At 48.6% G+C, this 16,580-nt stretch overlaps 1 protein-coding gene across 7 annotated transcripts in view; it reads right to left on the reverse strand.

Annotated features, from left to right (window-relative positions):
* Nucleotides 1-3,289: 3,289 nt before the first annotated feature.
* The window catches only part of TDP1 (tyrosyl-DNA phosphodiesterase 1), a 74,598-nt gene continuing 61,307 nt past the window's right edge, over nucleotides 3,290-16,580 (reverse strand). For all 7 annotated transcript variants that reach the window (XR_010941129.1, XM_067728034.1, XM_067728024.1 and 4 more), the window contains 2 exons: nucleotides 10,416-10,524; nucleotides 3,290-3,629 (listed from right to left, as the gene is read on the reverse strand). Coding sequence is in view for 6 of the 7 variants with exons in the window: in XM_067728034.1 (XP_067584135.1) it covers nucleotides 3,556-3,629; nucleotides 10,416-10,524 (183 nt within the window). In the remaining variant the exon portion in view is untranslated. The remainder of the gene's footprint in view (nucleotides 3,630-10,415; nucleotides 10,525-16,580) is intronic.

A 16,580-nucleotide genomic window follows, 5' to 3' on the forward strand; every position in this document is an offset into this window, starting at 1 on the left:
TGTCAGGGATGACAATTTCCTGCCTCCAAAAGTTTGGGGAGGGTCTCTTAAATGCTTAAGCATTTAGAATACTGTTGAAATTCATTGTCCAATATGAAAATCTCATTTAGATTTTTGGCTACATGTCCATCTCTGTAAAAGGATGCTAGGTAAGATTTCAAAAAAACAAGATAAAACTTTTTAAGAAAAAGAGGCAGAGGTTCCTTTCGTCCACATGCAGAGAAACTCCTTACTCAGCAGATGAGTCTCCTGTATCGGGCAGCTTGCGAAGAAGAGGGTGGATTCTTTTATACGGAAGTTTGCCCTCAGCAGGTATAAAGTCACTGGATAAGTGATTCCATGATATCTGAAAGGAAGGAAGGAAGTGGGGAAAAAGGATAAAAAGTGGCACGCAGCTACGGCAGATAGAGGGGAGGCGAGGGTTCCCTGAGTTGGGGAGAAATAATTGTTGAACCCCAACCTGAGAATAACAGAAGTGGTTTCCTCAAACCTTAACAAGTGTTTGGACTTCCCTGGTGGTCCAGTGGCTAAGACTCCAGGCTCCCAATGCAGCGGGGCCTGGATTTGATCCCTGATCAGGGAACTAGATCCCTCATGCTGCAATGAAGATCCCCTGTGCCGCAACTAAGACCCAGCGCAGCCAAATAACTAAACAAATATTAAAAAAAAATTAACAGGTGTTGATGATGCTTTTTTGTAGCACTTTGGGTAATTTAGCCAGTCACATTAATAAAAGGACCAGATGGGGTTGAACCTCTTGTTTTGCTGAACCTCATGGGATTTAATCAATCCCATGTTGATTACTCTTGAGGCATTACTTTATTTTCCACATGTGCTATCAACTGTGCCCAGAGAGCTCGTGGTACTGACCTGGTACTACGCTGGCCTGGCCTAGCCCTGCCTCGCTGAGCCCATGCTGACCAGGGCAAGGGCCACAGGAGGCAGCTCTCCGGGGTTGGGCCTGCACACCCACTGGGTACATGCCCCTTGACCTTGGACCTCCCCTAACTGTACCTTGATGTACCTAACCAGCACATCCTACAGAGACTGTCTCAGCTTCCAGAAGGGCACTCTGGGGCCCTGCTGGGTCTAGGGTGCCGCTCCAAGTGTGGCTGTGGACCAGGGCAGCCTGTGATGAGTACAGAAAGAAAAAGTGAGCATTTAGAAACTTTCTGAGCAATCTGACAGTGCTGTGACATCCAAGCCCCTGATCCTGTATCCTATAAAAGTATCTGTCCACAGTGGATTGGGGGAAAATGGTCCATCTCCTCGGCTACTGTCCACCACACTGCCCGGGAGCCTGGGCCCCCTGGAAGTACAGAACAGGCTCTGGATGCTGCCGGACCTGGGTCCAAACACTGGTGAGAGCACCTTCTAGAAGTGTGACCTTGGACAAGCACTTCACCTGTCTGAGTCCAGGTTTCCTTATCAGGAAAATGAGGATAAGCCTAAGGACTCAAGGGTGTCCCCTGTACAGTCCCCACTCTGTGCAGGTACTTTCATGTCCTAACTCACTGGACAGTCTCAATGAGCCTCTGCAACGGGAATGATTATTACCCCACCCCTATCTTACAGGTGAGGGGACCAAGGCACAGAGAAGTGGTGGCAGAACTGGGATTCAAAGCCCAGCAGCCTGACTCCAGCTCTGGGCTCCGACCCACTTTGCAGTCATGTGGATCAGATGAGCCACATACCCGAGTCTGCTATCCTTTGACTGGCTGGGCCCGGGCCCCGAGCAGCCCAGGCTTCCTGGGTCCTGCCCGGAGCTGGCCGACTACTTGAGGCGGTTGTGATGCTCCCCTGCTGCCTGGAGGCTGGCACTCCCCCCATGCCCACCCAGGACGGACCACTGTGCTGGTGGGAATCAAAGGTCTTTGATGGCAGTCCCCTGGACACCCAGCTCAGACTCCTGGGCTCCTGCTTTGGGCCAGTCCCACCGCTACTACCAGTCCAGGGCACCTTCCCTGTTGCCTTCCAAGGCACCTGGGCTCATCTGATATAGGGTTTGAATGCCCCTGAAGTAGAAGGCAGGGTGCGAAAAGGATTAAGCCTAACTTTTCTTACCAGTGGAAGAAACTGGTTAAACGAATTCAGTGGCTTTTCACTTTATGTTTTTAAGCAGAATGCAAAACAAAAAACCACCCAGATAGTATCCTTTAGAGAACCCAATATATAAAAGTGGTGAAGGAAGGCTCCTCTGATCAGGGAAGGAGAAGGGAGGAGCCCCCGTCCCTAACCCACCCCAGCATCTTTCTGATGTGAACATCCTCGGCCTCTGAGGAACAGTCTGGAAAACTAGTATCTTAAAAAAATCTTTCAAAATTAACATTGGGGCTTCCCTGGTGGCGCAGTGGTTGAGAGTCCACCTGCCGATGCAGCAGACATGGGTTCATGCCCCGGTCTGGGAGGATCCCACATGCCGCGGAGCGGCTGGGCCCATGAGCCATGGCCGCTGGGCCTGCGCGTCCAGAGCCTGTGGTCCGCAACGGGAGAGGCCACAACAGTGAGAGGCCCGCGTACCGCAAAAAAAACAAAACAAAACAAAACAAAAAAAACCCAAACAAAACAAAATTAACATTGACCTCTATTCTAAATTCTACGATGAAGGAGCTGATGACAATCTGGAAATGAGCCTCACGCAGAAGAAAAAACGAGAAGGCTCTAAGTCATCTGAGGAGAGCGCGATCCTGCGTGTGAAGGGCACAGACACAAAGCAGGAAGATGCTCGTCGCTCTGACCCAGGCAGCTGGGGCCTGGGGGACGTCCTGAACCTTTCTGGGCCTCAGTTCCCTCACTTGTGAATTAAAGGCACCCAATCAGTTCACCGTTCAGGGGCTCTTCTGAGTGAAATACTTGTGTGCTTTTTTACAATCCGGCGAGCTGTCTTTTGTGGACATTTCTGGGGATGGAGGAGACACCGTGCACTGTGGGGAATGGGTGAGGGGAGGGCAGGTGGTCCTTGAGCGGGAAGGCAGCCAGCACGGCCGGGGGCAGGGGGGATGAAACGTCGTCTAAAGCTGCAGGGTGACGACGGTCAACACGGCCCATGGCGTCGGGGTAGCCGCACCAGCCGACACACCCCAGACTCCCTCCAGCAACCCCGAGACACACTAAGAAAGCTGAGAAAGGGCTGGGTGAGAGGTCACGTTCCTGCTCTGAGAAGTTCCAGCTGAATCCAGAGCACCTCTCCTGACAGAGCACAACTGACACGAGTCAACCTTCAATTCACAAGCGCCGACACCGCCGTGAAAAGTCCTCATCATTAGGAAGATCATTTTACACCTATATATTCTTTTAACGTGGTGAAGTTTAATAGCTTTCATTCCAAAGCATAGAAAAGGGAATTAAGAAAATATATAATTTTTTAAAGTGAGAATGTTAACAATGGTCATTAAAAGGATAACCAACATCTGTGTTTGAAATCTCGACTTTTGCAAAGAGTTTTGTAGGGGGGCAGGTAAAACATTAAGAAAAGTGAACACCCAGTGCAAACAAGAACATCCAATGTTTGGGGTTCAATGCCTTACACGTCAACTTCACAGTACTTTACTGCTCTCAGGAGGGAACCCACATGTTCCCGTGTGTATCTGGTGCTTTGACATAAGGAATGTTCCAAATCCAAGGCCGATCTGGGGGAAAAAAAATTACATAAGTATAATACTGATTTAAATAGGGTTACAGAAAATTCACCCACCTGACAGGATAAAACTACTCATGGGCCGGTGTCTACAAATCATGAAGAGCCTTTTCTGAATCAAGCCCCGACCAGAGCCCTTACAGGTAAGAGCTTGTAGTAAAGGTTCATGTTAAGACACGGGTGAGTGAACATGGGAGCAGGCTGAAGCCCGGGGTGAATGCTGGCTTGCCACTTACGTTGACAAGTCACTTCACCTCTCTGAGCCTCAGTTTCCTTATGTGTATCTAAGTTGTGGAGCTGTCAGGAGGATTAAACGAAATAAACCCGTGTAGTGCACAAGACGCAGTGTTGCACACAGAGAGAATGTAACAAATGAGGGCAGCTCATTTTCTTCTTTTAAGAACCTGGAGAAACCAACAGTGACAATGGGTACAGTCAAAGGCCATTTTTCTGCTCTCAGCAGCTGGTCACGGTCGCACAGAACCAAGAGGCCCAGCATCACATCCCTGAAATGGTTTTGTTCTGTAACTTAAGGCTAGTGATTGATAAGGCAGAAAGGTCTCTGTACAATGACCGTAGACCCACGTTGAGAAAAGCAACAAGCCTTGGAATGGTACAATGGAAAGGTGACCTAGGCTCAAATCCTGCCTCCATCCTTCTCTGCAGCCTGAGGAAGGCATGTGGATTTTGGCCTCAGGTTCCCTATCTCTGAAATGGGAAGTAATGACATTAGCAACCTCCCAGGATTATTGTGAAGCATGAATGAGAGAACATCTGTGAAAGTTCCTGGCATGTTGTAGGTGCTCAATATGTGTGAACTTTTCTTCCTTTTAACTGATGTTTCACAAATTGAAAAAATTGGAACAAATCTCTTTTACCACACATGGCTGCCAGAGTCAAACCATTTCAAAAAGAACCATCATAATATGGGTAGGGGGTAGGGACTTCCCTGGTGGCGCAGTGGTTAACAATCCACCTGTCAATGCAGGGGACATGGGTTCAAGCCCTGGTCCGGGAAGATCCCACATGCTGCGGAGCAACTAAGCCCGTGTGCCACAACTACTGAGCCTGCGCTCTAGAGCCCGTGAGCCACAACTACTGAGCCAGTGCACCACAACTACTGAAGCCCGAGCACCTAGAGCCCCTGCTCTGAGAAGCCACCGCAATGAGAGGCCCAAGCACCACTATGAAGAGTAGCCCCTGCTCTCAACAACTAGAGAAAGCCCACGGGCAGCAACGGAGACCCAATGCAGCCAAAAATAAATTATTTAATTAAAAAAATATATGGGTAGGGTATAAATACACTGCAAGGATTAAAAATAACCCCCCATACTATTGTTCTGAGAAATACAGAGAGATGGAAGGGCTGCGTGCTTATAGTAAGCTGGCCACTTGGCAGGTCAGCTGAGATGGACCATCCCACTGCAGCAGCTGCTCGCTGGCACCGCCCGCAGCCCCGGGGGAGGGTTTCTCCTTTTCTTGAACAGAGGCAGACGGTACCTTGGAGGCCGACCGGGCAAACAATGGTATCTGTTGCTCCTTCCACCCAGCCTCCCTGTTTGTTTTGAATAATCACAGGGCAAGTATGCAAATGGAAGCTCCCAGCAGGAAGTGCAGGAAAAGAATGCCACAGATGGCAACAAGTTATCAGAACCTGTTCTCTCCCCTTTGGCCTTGAGATGGTTTGAAAGCATGAAACCACACTTTCTGGTAATTAAGTTTCTTAAGAGGTAAGGGACTAGCAGGGCTGGCAACTTGACTCCGCGGCTACTCACTGGCCTTAAGAAAGCACCCACTCTCTTCCATTGGAAACGCCATCTTCTGTGGCTGGACTTCCCCTTATTTGCCTCTTTCCCTGCTAACTGCTCTGTTGGGCAATGTCTGCTCTGCTTCATCCCCCAGGCAGAAGACCCCCCATTCCTTGCTATATGAATAGCCATTAGAGAGATTCTTCACCAGTGCAGATCTGTGATACAGACATTTGCCAGTGAGGCTGTAACTTAAAGACCACCACTGCATTTACAGTGGACCCTTGAACAACTTGGGCTTGAACAGTGAGGGTCCACTTATATGCGATTTTTTTCAGTAAATACACACTACACGATCAGTGGTTGGTTGAATCTGGGGATGTGGAACTGCAGATACGGATGGCTCACTATGGGGCTTGAGTATCTGTGGATTCTGGGATCCAAGGTGGGACCATGACCAATCCCTGGCAGATACCAAGGGATGACTATTCCTTTCCCTCAAATTTAGCCAACGATGACCAAGCGAGGACCTGGAAACCACGCTCCTGGCAAATCCCCGAGGCTCTGCTTTATAAATGAGCAAATGTCTGCACCTCCCAGGCAGAGCCTCTCCATGCCAGCTGCAAGGCCTTCCACTACCGTGGGGGAAGGCCACAGAAAGGGCCAAGAGGAAGGCGAAAAGACGGGGGTTATGATTCTGTTGTGTCTTTTTACCCATTACTACTGGAAATCAGCCATTACCACTCACTGGCCCAGATGAAGGCCTGTTTTAGGCAATCCTCCTAAACTGTCCCGTGAGAGAACAACTTGCCTCGCATGATACAGTCACATGTGTGTGTGAAATACTGGGTAGTGCTGGTTAGATGCCTGGACTCCGCGAGCCAAACACGAAGGCCTCTCAAGTTAACGGTCCAGGGGGCAGCAGACAAGCAGGCACGCCCTGCTGCTGGGACGCTGAACCCCACTGTGTCTGTGCAGCAGCTCCCTGACTGGGCTGATGTGGGAATTGCTGGCATGTTTTTCTGGGACCCACCCCTGGAGAGCTCGTTTCAGTAGGTCTGGGCTGGGGCCTGGCAATGTGCACCTTTGTCAAATTCTAATGGTGATTTTCACAGAATCTGTTTGGGATCTGAGGCTAAAGGGGATGAAAATCGCCTTTTTTTTTTTTTTTCTGGAATAGGATGAAAGGATTTAAAACAGGAGAGGGAACGATCAGAGGAGCCTGGCAGTGGCGTGGAAGATGGCATCCAGGGGGAGGAGTGCAGAACCAGGGAAATAAAGAGCAGCACGGTCCGGGTGAGAGTCCGGGTGAGGCCTGTGTTAGGGCCACGGTGGGGGAGGACGAAGGACAACCTGGGGGGCATGGTTCCCTCTGTGTGTCCCTGTGGTCAGGGACTGCACGCTACAGTGTGTGATTTACAATGTTAGTGATTTTGCTTTGTAAAAGTTTTCTTTTAAAAACACAGTTCCTGTTGTAAAATGGGTTTGAGTACGTGTAACTTTTCATGGGAGGAGTAATATAAACTCAAGGAGGGCAAGGATTTGTGTGTCTTGTTCACTGATCTATTCCAACCACCTCGCTGGTATCTGTGCACAGCAGGTTCTCAATGATATACCTGTGGGGAGAGAGGATAAGCAGCAAGCATGAAGCAGGTACCCCTGCAGCTGAGTCTTTGTTTTTGTTTAATTTGATCAGTTTCTTGGTGTCAGGATGTCTGGTGGTCTCTTGTATCCAACCGTGATTTGTTCACATTAGTATATTTCTCTGCTAAGCTTTTCTTATAGTCTCCCGACTTAAAAAATACTGAAAAAGATCTTATATATGTTGAAGTGGCTTGAAAATCACTTATTCAAATGCAGTGCTTTTTTTTTTTTAATTTATTTATTTTCAGCTGCGTTGGGTCTTCGTTGCTGTGTGCGGGCTTTCTCTAGTTGCGCTGAGTGGGGGCTACTCTTCCTTGCGGTGCACGGGCTTCTCATTTTGGTGGCTTCTCTTGTTGCAGAGCACGGGCTCTAGGCGCCCTGGCTTCAGGAGTTGTGGCTCACAGGCTCTGGAGCGCAGGCTCAGTAGTTGTGGCACACGGGCTTAGCTGCTCCGCAGCATGTGGGATCTTCCCGGACCAGGGCTCGAACCCGTGTCCTCTGCACTGGCAGGCGGATTCTTAACCACTGCACCAATAGGCAAGTCCCAAATACAGTGTTTTTGAAATGTTCTTAACCACTCAACTTTTCCAAGCACTGGTAAGATGCCCCTTTTTTTTTTTTTTTTTAACATTTATTTATTTTTGGCTGTGTTGGGTCTTTGTTGCTGTGCCCGGGCTTTCTCTAGTTGTAGTGAGTGGGGGATACTCTTTGTCGCGGAGCGTGGCCTTCTCACTGCAGTTGCTTCTCTTGTTGCAGAGCACGGGCTCTAGGCATGCAGGCTTCAGTAGTTATGGCTTGCGGGCTCTAGAGCACAGGCTCAGTAGTTGTGGCGCACGGGCTTAGTTGCTCCGCGGCATGTGGGATCTTCCCGGACCAGGGATTGAACCTGTGTCCCCTTCATTGGCAGGCGGATTCTTAACCACTGCACCACCAGGGAAGCCCAAGATGCCTTTTTTAAGGTGCACATGACTCCCCCGAATGTTGGCTTTACAGGAAATGGTGATATCTGAATCCCTGGCATTATTCTACATGCTAGTAAAGCAGTGTGGAAGGTAAAATAGTACTGATAAAAAAAACTAAAATGTTCCAGTCTCTCTCGCATATGTCTTTCAAAGGAAATGCGTAAAAAATAGAAAACTCACTTAAACAATGGAAAACTTCTGCTTGCTGGTCAAATAAAAGGATTACCATTTTCATTACATGGTCTAAGTCACTACCTAGTTGTAAACGTTTAAGTTCTTGGGAATGCTTTTTCTAGTGGAACTGAGGGAACCTCAGGATATTTTTAAGGCTCCTCTACCTCTTCCATTCTTGCTTTTACAGTCCTCTGGAGATTAGTATTAAAGGGAGGGGGTGAAATTCCAGCCAAGGTTCCTGGCTGCGGGTGGGAGGTACAATGCCTGAGGCCAGACTGCAGGAGGCTAAGCCTAAATAAGGCTGTCACAGTTAGTTCTTCCCACCTCCAACCTGTTTATTCAGGAGCACTCAGGTTGGGGGTAGGGGTGAGGGACATGAAGAGCAGAGAAAGGGAGAGAAGACAGAGGTGCAGCGCAAAGCCAGAAGGGGGGAAGGTCACTCACTGGGTCATGTCCTGGGTTAGGGACTGTCCTGCACAAGCCTCAGGCTCTTCTGAATGTCAGCTCTTCAGGAGGAGGGGGAGGGATGGCCATCAATCCACTGTTATAACTGAACTGGACATTTTAAATAACAGAAACAATGGCTAACAGAAATCAGCTGCTAACTCTGAGCTGGACGCTGGGTTAGACGCTTTCTAGACCATATCTCGGTCACTCTTCAACAGTGAGCTATGCACTCTCATGTTCTCATTTTGCAAACAGAGACACTAAGGCCTAGAGAATACAAGCCACTGCCCAAGGTCACTTCATAAGTTGTCTGGCACATAAACACGGCCTGGATCTAAAGCATCTGTGGGTTGGAGGGTGGGGAGGAGTGGTCACGGATTTCTTGAAATTCTGGTAAAACCTCTTGCTAGTGAAAAGTGAACGTGTGTGAACTTACAACACACTTAGAGGACTCAGAAAACCGCACACGGCTTGGAAGGAAGGGAACAAGAATACCTTCCGAAACAGCATCCACACGACTGATCAGAGAGAGATGAAGTCACCTGGGCGAGGCAGGATGCACTCTGCCAGGTGTGCCAATACAATCTGAGAAATGGGTCCATCAGAAGGGCAGGTTTGGTTCACCACAAAAGCCAAAAGGGCGAGTGAGGGCGGGGGGGGTAGCTAGAACCCAACCAGCATCGCTCAGGGAAGGAAGGGACCCACTGGGGCAAGGCTGACTCCGTTAGGGAATCCGAGAGTTTGGAATATTAATGGGGTGGCACCATCAAAACTTACCAAATCAAAAACCAAATCCCCTGTTCACATTCAGCCTTCTCTCAAAAACCACAGATTACAATCTGGCTACCTGTGTAGGCCTCTACCGCCCAGGGGAAAATACGCCAGCCACAGTGATATAAGAATCTGCCATTTTAAATTAATAAGCTTGTCCCGATTACGCATCTCCTCCGGGGTGAGCTTGGTGAAGTGTGAACTCACCCCAAAGACAGATTTTCTGGGGCTGAGCAGAGCAGCCCTGCGGCCGGCGGGGCTGGGTCAGAGCTGGGATGAGGTGGTGTCCGCATCCCAGCCAGCCTTCCTCCCAAAAGCGCTGGCGACCTGGACCAATACCCCACTGGCTTTCTCTTGTGAAAAATACCTGGTCGCTGCCCTTGAAGTCCTCACCTAGCACAGCAGTTCTCAGAGTGTGTGGCCTGGGGACCTACTTTTTAAGGGGGTTGGGGAGGGGGAAATACCTGTAAAGTCAAAATTACTGTCAACATAGCATTAAGCCATTACTTGTCACTTTCACGTGAGTGTACAGACGCTACACAACCTGTGTGATAACACAACAGAGCAGCCGTGAGAATCCGGCTGTTAACCCAGATGATAAAGGGGTCTGCAAAAAAGGTAAACGATGCCATCTTCCAAACTAACTTGTTTTGGGGAATAGTCATTTTATATATCTTTAAATATACAAATGGGTTTATTAGTATCTTTAAATAAGTTAATAAATATTTAAAAATTTATTGGTTTTAATTGCTGATATGATACATATCAATAGCTATAAAAGCCCACGTAAACAAAAGCCCTTTGTGGTCCTGAGTAATAAAATGTAGAGGGGTTCTGAGACCAACCAGTTTGAGAACTGCGGCTCCGGTGGCCACACACAGGGCAGCAAGGGAGACTCTGCAAAAACCTGCGCTTCCAGGGCCACCCACGAGCTGGGCTCCCAGGGAGAGCCCAACCCAATGGCTTTCCCTGGGCTCTGTCTGTTTCTGCTCTGGTACACACACCCAAGGTTTTCTTTCACCAGTGTCTCACCTTTACTTCCATACAGTTCTGGAGGCAGGTCATACGGCACAGGAAAGGAGGCTGTTGGCTCCTGGCTCCCTGAGAAGAATTTCTGTTTCACTCTGAAACTGTCCAGGCCCTGCAGACACAGAGAATCTATAATTGCATCTCATTTTCTGGAAAAAGATAGCAAGAAGCAATTATATTTTTATGATACAACAAAATTCAGAGCTATTTTTGTTATTTCAGTGCTATTTTTGATATTCAGTGGGTCAAATATATTTACAACACTCCCCCAAATATTCTTTCCTAAAAAATAAGAGGTCCAAATGTCAGAAAATAAATTATAGCAAAGTTTGCAAAAGTCTAATAAAAGATAAAAAGACATAAGAGAAAAACAATTTTGGATGTTACAGCCGATTTCTACTAACCTCTGTGTACAGCAGCAAGGAGTGTGTAGAAGACACTGTGTAAAAATACCTCTGAATACTTTCGATATTGCTATCTATAGAAATGTACTGCTCACTCTGGTGAAGAATGAAAGTTGCTTTCATGTATCATGAAAGTGTCCAATACGATGGGATAGGAATATAAAAGTGAGAACTCTTCAAGACCCGTCAAAATGGAAGGTTTATCCCAGGAACTCGAGAATAGCCTACTATTAACTCTGGATCTGAATCAGGGTGCAACTATAGGTGCCACACCCAGGCCGACGTACACACTGCACTGCCTCCTCACACAGGGCCTGCCCGGTAGTGGGGGTGCCTACTATATCGGCTTTGCCCTCCCCAGGCCTCCACGCATCGATCATCTCCTGGCCCCCTTCCCGGATGATCCTGGCATTCTGTTTTTGCCTCATTCCTCTGGCCACCCATTCACGCACAGATCCACCCTTCTCATCCTAAATACCCACATATCAAACAGTGCTAACGTCTACGAACCCACATAAAGAGCTACAACTACAGTTCTTCGGAAGATGAGGTAAGTGTCAGGGCTGTGTGGACCTGGGCTTTGGGCAACCTGAGTTGAGTCTCTGTGCTGGTATTTACGGGCTGTGTGAATAGCTCACATTTGCATTCATTCATCCCACACATTATTTCTTGAGTCCCTCTTTTGTGTCAGGTATGGGTGCTGGGCACTGAGTGCACAGGAGTCCGAACAATTATCACAATCCCTGTTCTCGTGGCATGTACAGTCTAGTAGTGAGACATTAAACAAATGCATTTATAGAAGTAAAATAAATAACTACAATTTTTTATAAGCGCTAGAGAAAAACAGAGGAGTCCTAGAAGACAGAATAGTAGGCCTGTTTTAGATATGGGGGCAAGGGGGTGCTCAGCGGAAGCCTCCCTAAAAAAGTGACATTTTAATTAAACTCTGAAAAGTTAATAGTGTTTGGTCAGTTGAGAGTGGAAATAACGTTCCAGGGACTTCCCTGGTGGTCCAGCGGGTAAGACTCCACACTCCCAATGCAGGGGGCCCGGGTTTGATCCCTGGTCTGGGAACTAGATCCCGCATGCCTCAAGTAAGAGTTTGCATGCTGCAACTAAGAAGTCCACATGCTGCAACGAAGATCCTGCATGCTGCAATGAAGACCTGGTGCAGTCAAATTAAAAAAAAAAAAAGTTCCAGGAGGAGGGAACAGCATCTGCAATGGCCCAGAGGTGGCAAAGAGCTTGCGTGTGCTAGGAACTAAAAAAGATGGTCAGTGGGACACTTGGCCACTTATTCACTAGGCCTCAATTTCCTCATTTGTAAAATTGGAATAATAACTTTCTGGATGTTACCATATTAACATTTCTTACTTCAACACCTAGCACAAGTCTTGGTGCATAGCTGGTCAAGCAATATTGAGCTGCAAAAATGGGATTAAAGTACCTTCCCTGCTTACTTTATAGGCGTCTGCATAGAAGCAAATGCAACAAGATGCACAAAAGTGCTTTGTGCCAGTGAAGACCTACAGGAAGGTAGGGGTGACAGCACCAACCAAGATGGTGGTTAGTAACTCCGTGAAAGGCAACACGTGACAGACGCCGGGCACAAACTCTAGGCAGAAAGGGAAGAAATGGCCTCCTGCCAGTGGCAGGTTAAGAAAAGGGTCTGTAGAAAATATTTTTGCTGGGCCTTGAAAAATTGATGTAATTTCGATAGACAGAGAGCTGGTAGGGAAGAGCATCAGAGGGAGACCGGCATGACCAAAGGCGGAGCTGGAAAAGCAAAGAGCTGGCATTTCAGGGGGACAGCGAGTGAAGCAATGCCCAGGAGGAGAGCCTGGGACACCAGAGAAGAAATGCAGAGACAGGCTGCAGAGGGTTTTGAAGGAAGACTCCACGCTTCCACTGCAGGGAGCATGGCTTCGATCTCTGCTTGGGGAACTAAGATGTTGTATGCTGCATGGAGTGGCCAAAACAAAAAAAAAAAAAAGAATTCGTGCCTGGGCAGATGGGATCGGATGGGGATGGGCGAGTGGCAGCAGTGGAATGCCAGGACGTGGCTCTATTCGCTGAGTCAGAGAACATGAGAAGTTACAAAGAAACACCACCTGAAACAGTGTTGCCCAGCTGTGAGCCCTGGGAAACGCTGAGAGCCCTGAACCCATGTGCTGGACCCAAGGCAGGCTGTCAGAGGTGGTGCAGGGAGCACGAGGGGGGGTTAATGTGGCAGCTCTTGTCACTTGTATTAGTTCTTCCAGCCAGAGCCATCTTTGGCAACAGAGGGACAATAAAATAGTTTAACCAGAATGGAGAAAAGAGAAAGTAAAGCCTTGAAGACTGAAAGTTCTTGGGGATTTAGTGGCAGCATTTTTGACTCCGACTGTAGGAAAGAGAGCCCGCCATCTGGGGAGCAAATGAACCTGGGGCTGAGCAGGGCCTGAGCTGGCTCTCAGCCCTGGGACAAGGGCAGGGATGCTCAGGGTACCTTCCTCTGGAGGAAGGAGTTCAGGACATCGATCCATGATTCTGAGATGGTCTGTGCATTATTCCCAGAGGTAGGAGGCGTTCTAGACACAAAGTGCTGGGCAGCCTAGTCGGCGCCTGACAAAGTACGTACTCAGTAAACACCAAAATGCACCGAGTTCAAAGAGAGAAAATTTCTATCTCCCTGAAATACAGATGCCTGAGGGTTTGGAATACAGCTGCTGGTCTTTGAAATCATTAGATGATCTTTCCTATATTGAGATTTTTCTGAACCTAAATGCATTAGTCTAATCTAAAAGTTAAATACACTTAAAGGGACAACTCAAAAAGCATAATAAAACTGATAAATTGATGTTAGACATTAAAAGAATCAAGTCTTCAATTAAACATTTATTAAGCACCTACTATGTAGCAACAACAGCCAAGTGCTGGGTACACAGTCAAATGTACCTTGACATTAAGCCCCAAAGCCCTTGCAAGTGTTCCTAATCACAGGGAAAGCTACTGACTCCATGCTCTATGGCAAGTCAGGTTAATTTCGTAATGATGTGTTTATTGATTCATTCATTTAAAAGCAGCAGAAAAAAATGGGAAAAAATCAATACTCGGTTACCAGGGACTTATCAGCTTCCAGATCAATCCCAGAAGTTTCAAATGGCATCTTAATTATGAATGGGAAGTGCTGGCTCTCCGCCCACTGCAGTTTGTAGGCCACACAGCGTGTCCCTTCACACGGCCATTGGTTCCTGAGTGACAGGCCTGTATGACGGCTGCAGGAAAGGGGAGCTGCCGGGTTTCTTCTGGCCGACCACCTCTGCAGCGTTTGAGACTGTGCCGTTCTGGGCACAAAACCTGACCGTTTGCAACGCTGGCCTCAAGTCAGCGTTCAGGAGCACAGAGATCAGGATGGCCCACTGGTGAAGGACAGAAGTGGCAATTCTGGCTGCTGCTAACTCAGAAACGTGGGCCTTTCGGACATGCAGTTCTGCCTAAGGGCCACAAAGGTGGGCTGATCTCAAGAAACTGGATTTTGGATGCTGTCCAGTCAGAAGAACGACTACAAAACTGGGTGCTAAGTAACTCTTTGGCAAATGTGTAACTAAAGGTATGAAAAGACGTTATCTTGATAGTACTGAAGGGAGAAAAGAAAGGAATCACACTGGGCTTCATTTCACAACAAACTGCCTTACTGTCAGTAACTCTTTTAAGATTATGGCCAATACTGAAATTTTTAAGACATTAAATGAATATATAGGGATTGGCATTCGTAGTTAAGGCAATAGACTTCTGTGAGTGAGAGCGAACGTGAGCCTGTGTGTACGTTTTAGTTTGCACAGAACAGCTACAGGTGAGCTATCCCACGCTGCAAGTTGCTCACGACGAGATTCATGAGCACACTTAAGCACCTACTGCACCCGACGCCCCTCGGACTAAATCCACGTTGCCTCTGCAGCCACTGTTTTGCACACGTGTTCTCCTCACAGAAAGGCGAGAGGGTACTCCGGGAACCTCAAGGGAGCAACACCGACAGACTTCACTAAGAGCCTCCCGTGTGCCGGCCCTCCGTGAGAGCAGCTCCCAGCCCAGTCAAGGAGACACATGAGTCATCGATGACAACACAGGGGACATAGGAAAAGCCCCGGTTCTTGAGGGCTGTGGGGCACAAAGGAGGGACCCCTGGAGCAGATGTGAGAGGCTGGTGGGGTTAGGGGCCTCAGGGGGTCGTTCCTGCTATGGATTAAGGCTGCTGAGAAGGGTGGTATGGTGGCTCATTCTACATGTCAACGTGACTGGGCCATGGGATACCCAGGTAACCAGTAAACATCACTCTGGGCATCTCTGAGGGTGTTTCTGCATGGGGTTAATATTTGAATCAGTGGACTGAGTAAAGATGATCCCCACCAACGATGCACCATCCAGCCAGTAGGGGGACTGAGTGGAACAAAAAGGCCGAGGAAGGGCTGCTTGGCTGGGACATCTGTCTTCTCCTAAACTCAGACTGGGACGGAAAGCATGGGGTCCTGGTCCTCAGGCCTTCAGACTCGGGCTGGCCCACACCACCAGCCCTCCTGGTCTCCAGCTCACAGACGGCAGAGCTTGGGACTCCTTGCGCTCCAAAATCGTGTGGGCCGATTCCTCACAGTAAGTCTCTTTCTATGTGGATCTATATATCCTATTGGTTCTGTTTCTCCAGAGAAGGCTAAGGGGCCTGGTCCAGAATGAGAGGCAGTCGCTCTGTGTGGCTGGAACACGAAAGGCCAGGATCGAGAGGGAAGAGGTCAGACCCGAGTAGTCAGGAGTCAGGCCACAAAGGGGAAAGCAGGCCATGCTAAGGGTCATAGGTTTTGAAGCAGGTGGGAGACATGACCAGATTCATGGTCTGGAGACGTTCTGGCAGCAGTGGGCTGAGCAACTTGGAGGTGGCCTAGGAAGTGGGCCGGGAGGCAGGTCTGGCCGCGGTGGCAGCAGGGATGGCCAGAAGTGACAGATTTAAGGGAGCATTAGGAGTGGGGATGACAAGCCTAGGTGATTAAACATGTGGGGGGAGAACGAGGAGTGGGGGATGACTTCCTACACCCTGAGGTGGGACAGTGGGTGAAGGCAAAGAGCGATTCATCCAGAATCAGAATTTTATAACAGTGTGGTGTAGGTGATTAAGATATGATTTTGACGGCATCTGCAAGGCCCTTCCCCTCAAGTACCTTGCATAATATAAATTACACTATAATCCTAAGGGGAGATAAGTTTTACAGATTCAAATTCTCTGAAAACTGGCCTGATGAGACCACTAACCCTGCTTAAAAAACTGATGGCTTGGGCTTCCCTGGTGGCGCAATGGTTGAGAATCTGCCTGCTAATGCAGGAGACACGGGTTCGAGCCCTGGTCTGGGAGGATCCCACATGCCATGGAGCAACTGGGCCCGTGAGCCACAACTACTGAGCCTGCGCGTCTGGAGCCTGTGCTCCGCAACAAGAGAGGCCGCGACGGTGAGAGGCCCGCGCACTGCGATGAAGAGTGGCCCCCGCTTGCCACAACTAGAGAAAGCCCTCGCACAGAAACGAAGACCCAACACAGCAAAAATAAATAAATTAATAAACTCCTACCCCCAACATAAAAAAAAAAACCAAAACTGATGGCTTTCCACTATTCGCGTGGGACAAAGTCCACTCCAGCACGTCCTGCTTGCCACCTTCCTTCAGAACAGGACTCCAACCGCATAGCCCAGGCCACCCCCGGCCCCTTCCAGGCACGTGGAGCTGGTTGCTATTTCTCAAA

The sequence above is a fragment of the Pseudorca crassidens genome, chromosome 1 (genome assembly GCF_039906515.1).
Source record: "Pseudorca crassidens isolate mPseCra1 chromosome 1, mPseCra1.hap1, whole genome shotgun sequence".
NCBI classification, from domain to species: Eukaryota; Metazoa; Chordata; class Mammalia; order Artiodactyla; family Delphinidae; genus Pseudorca; species Pseudorca crassidens.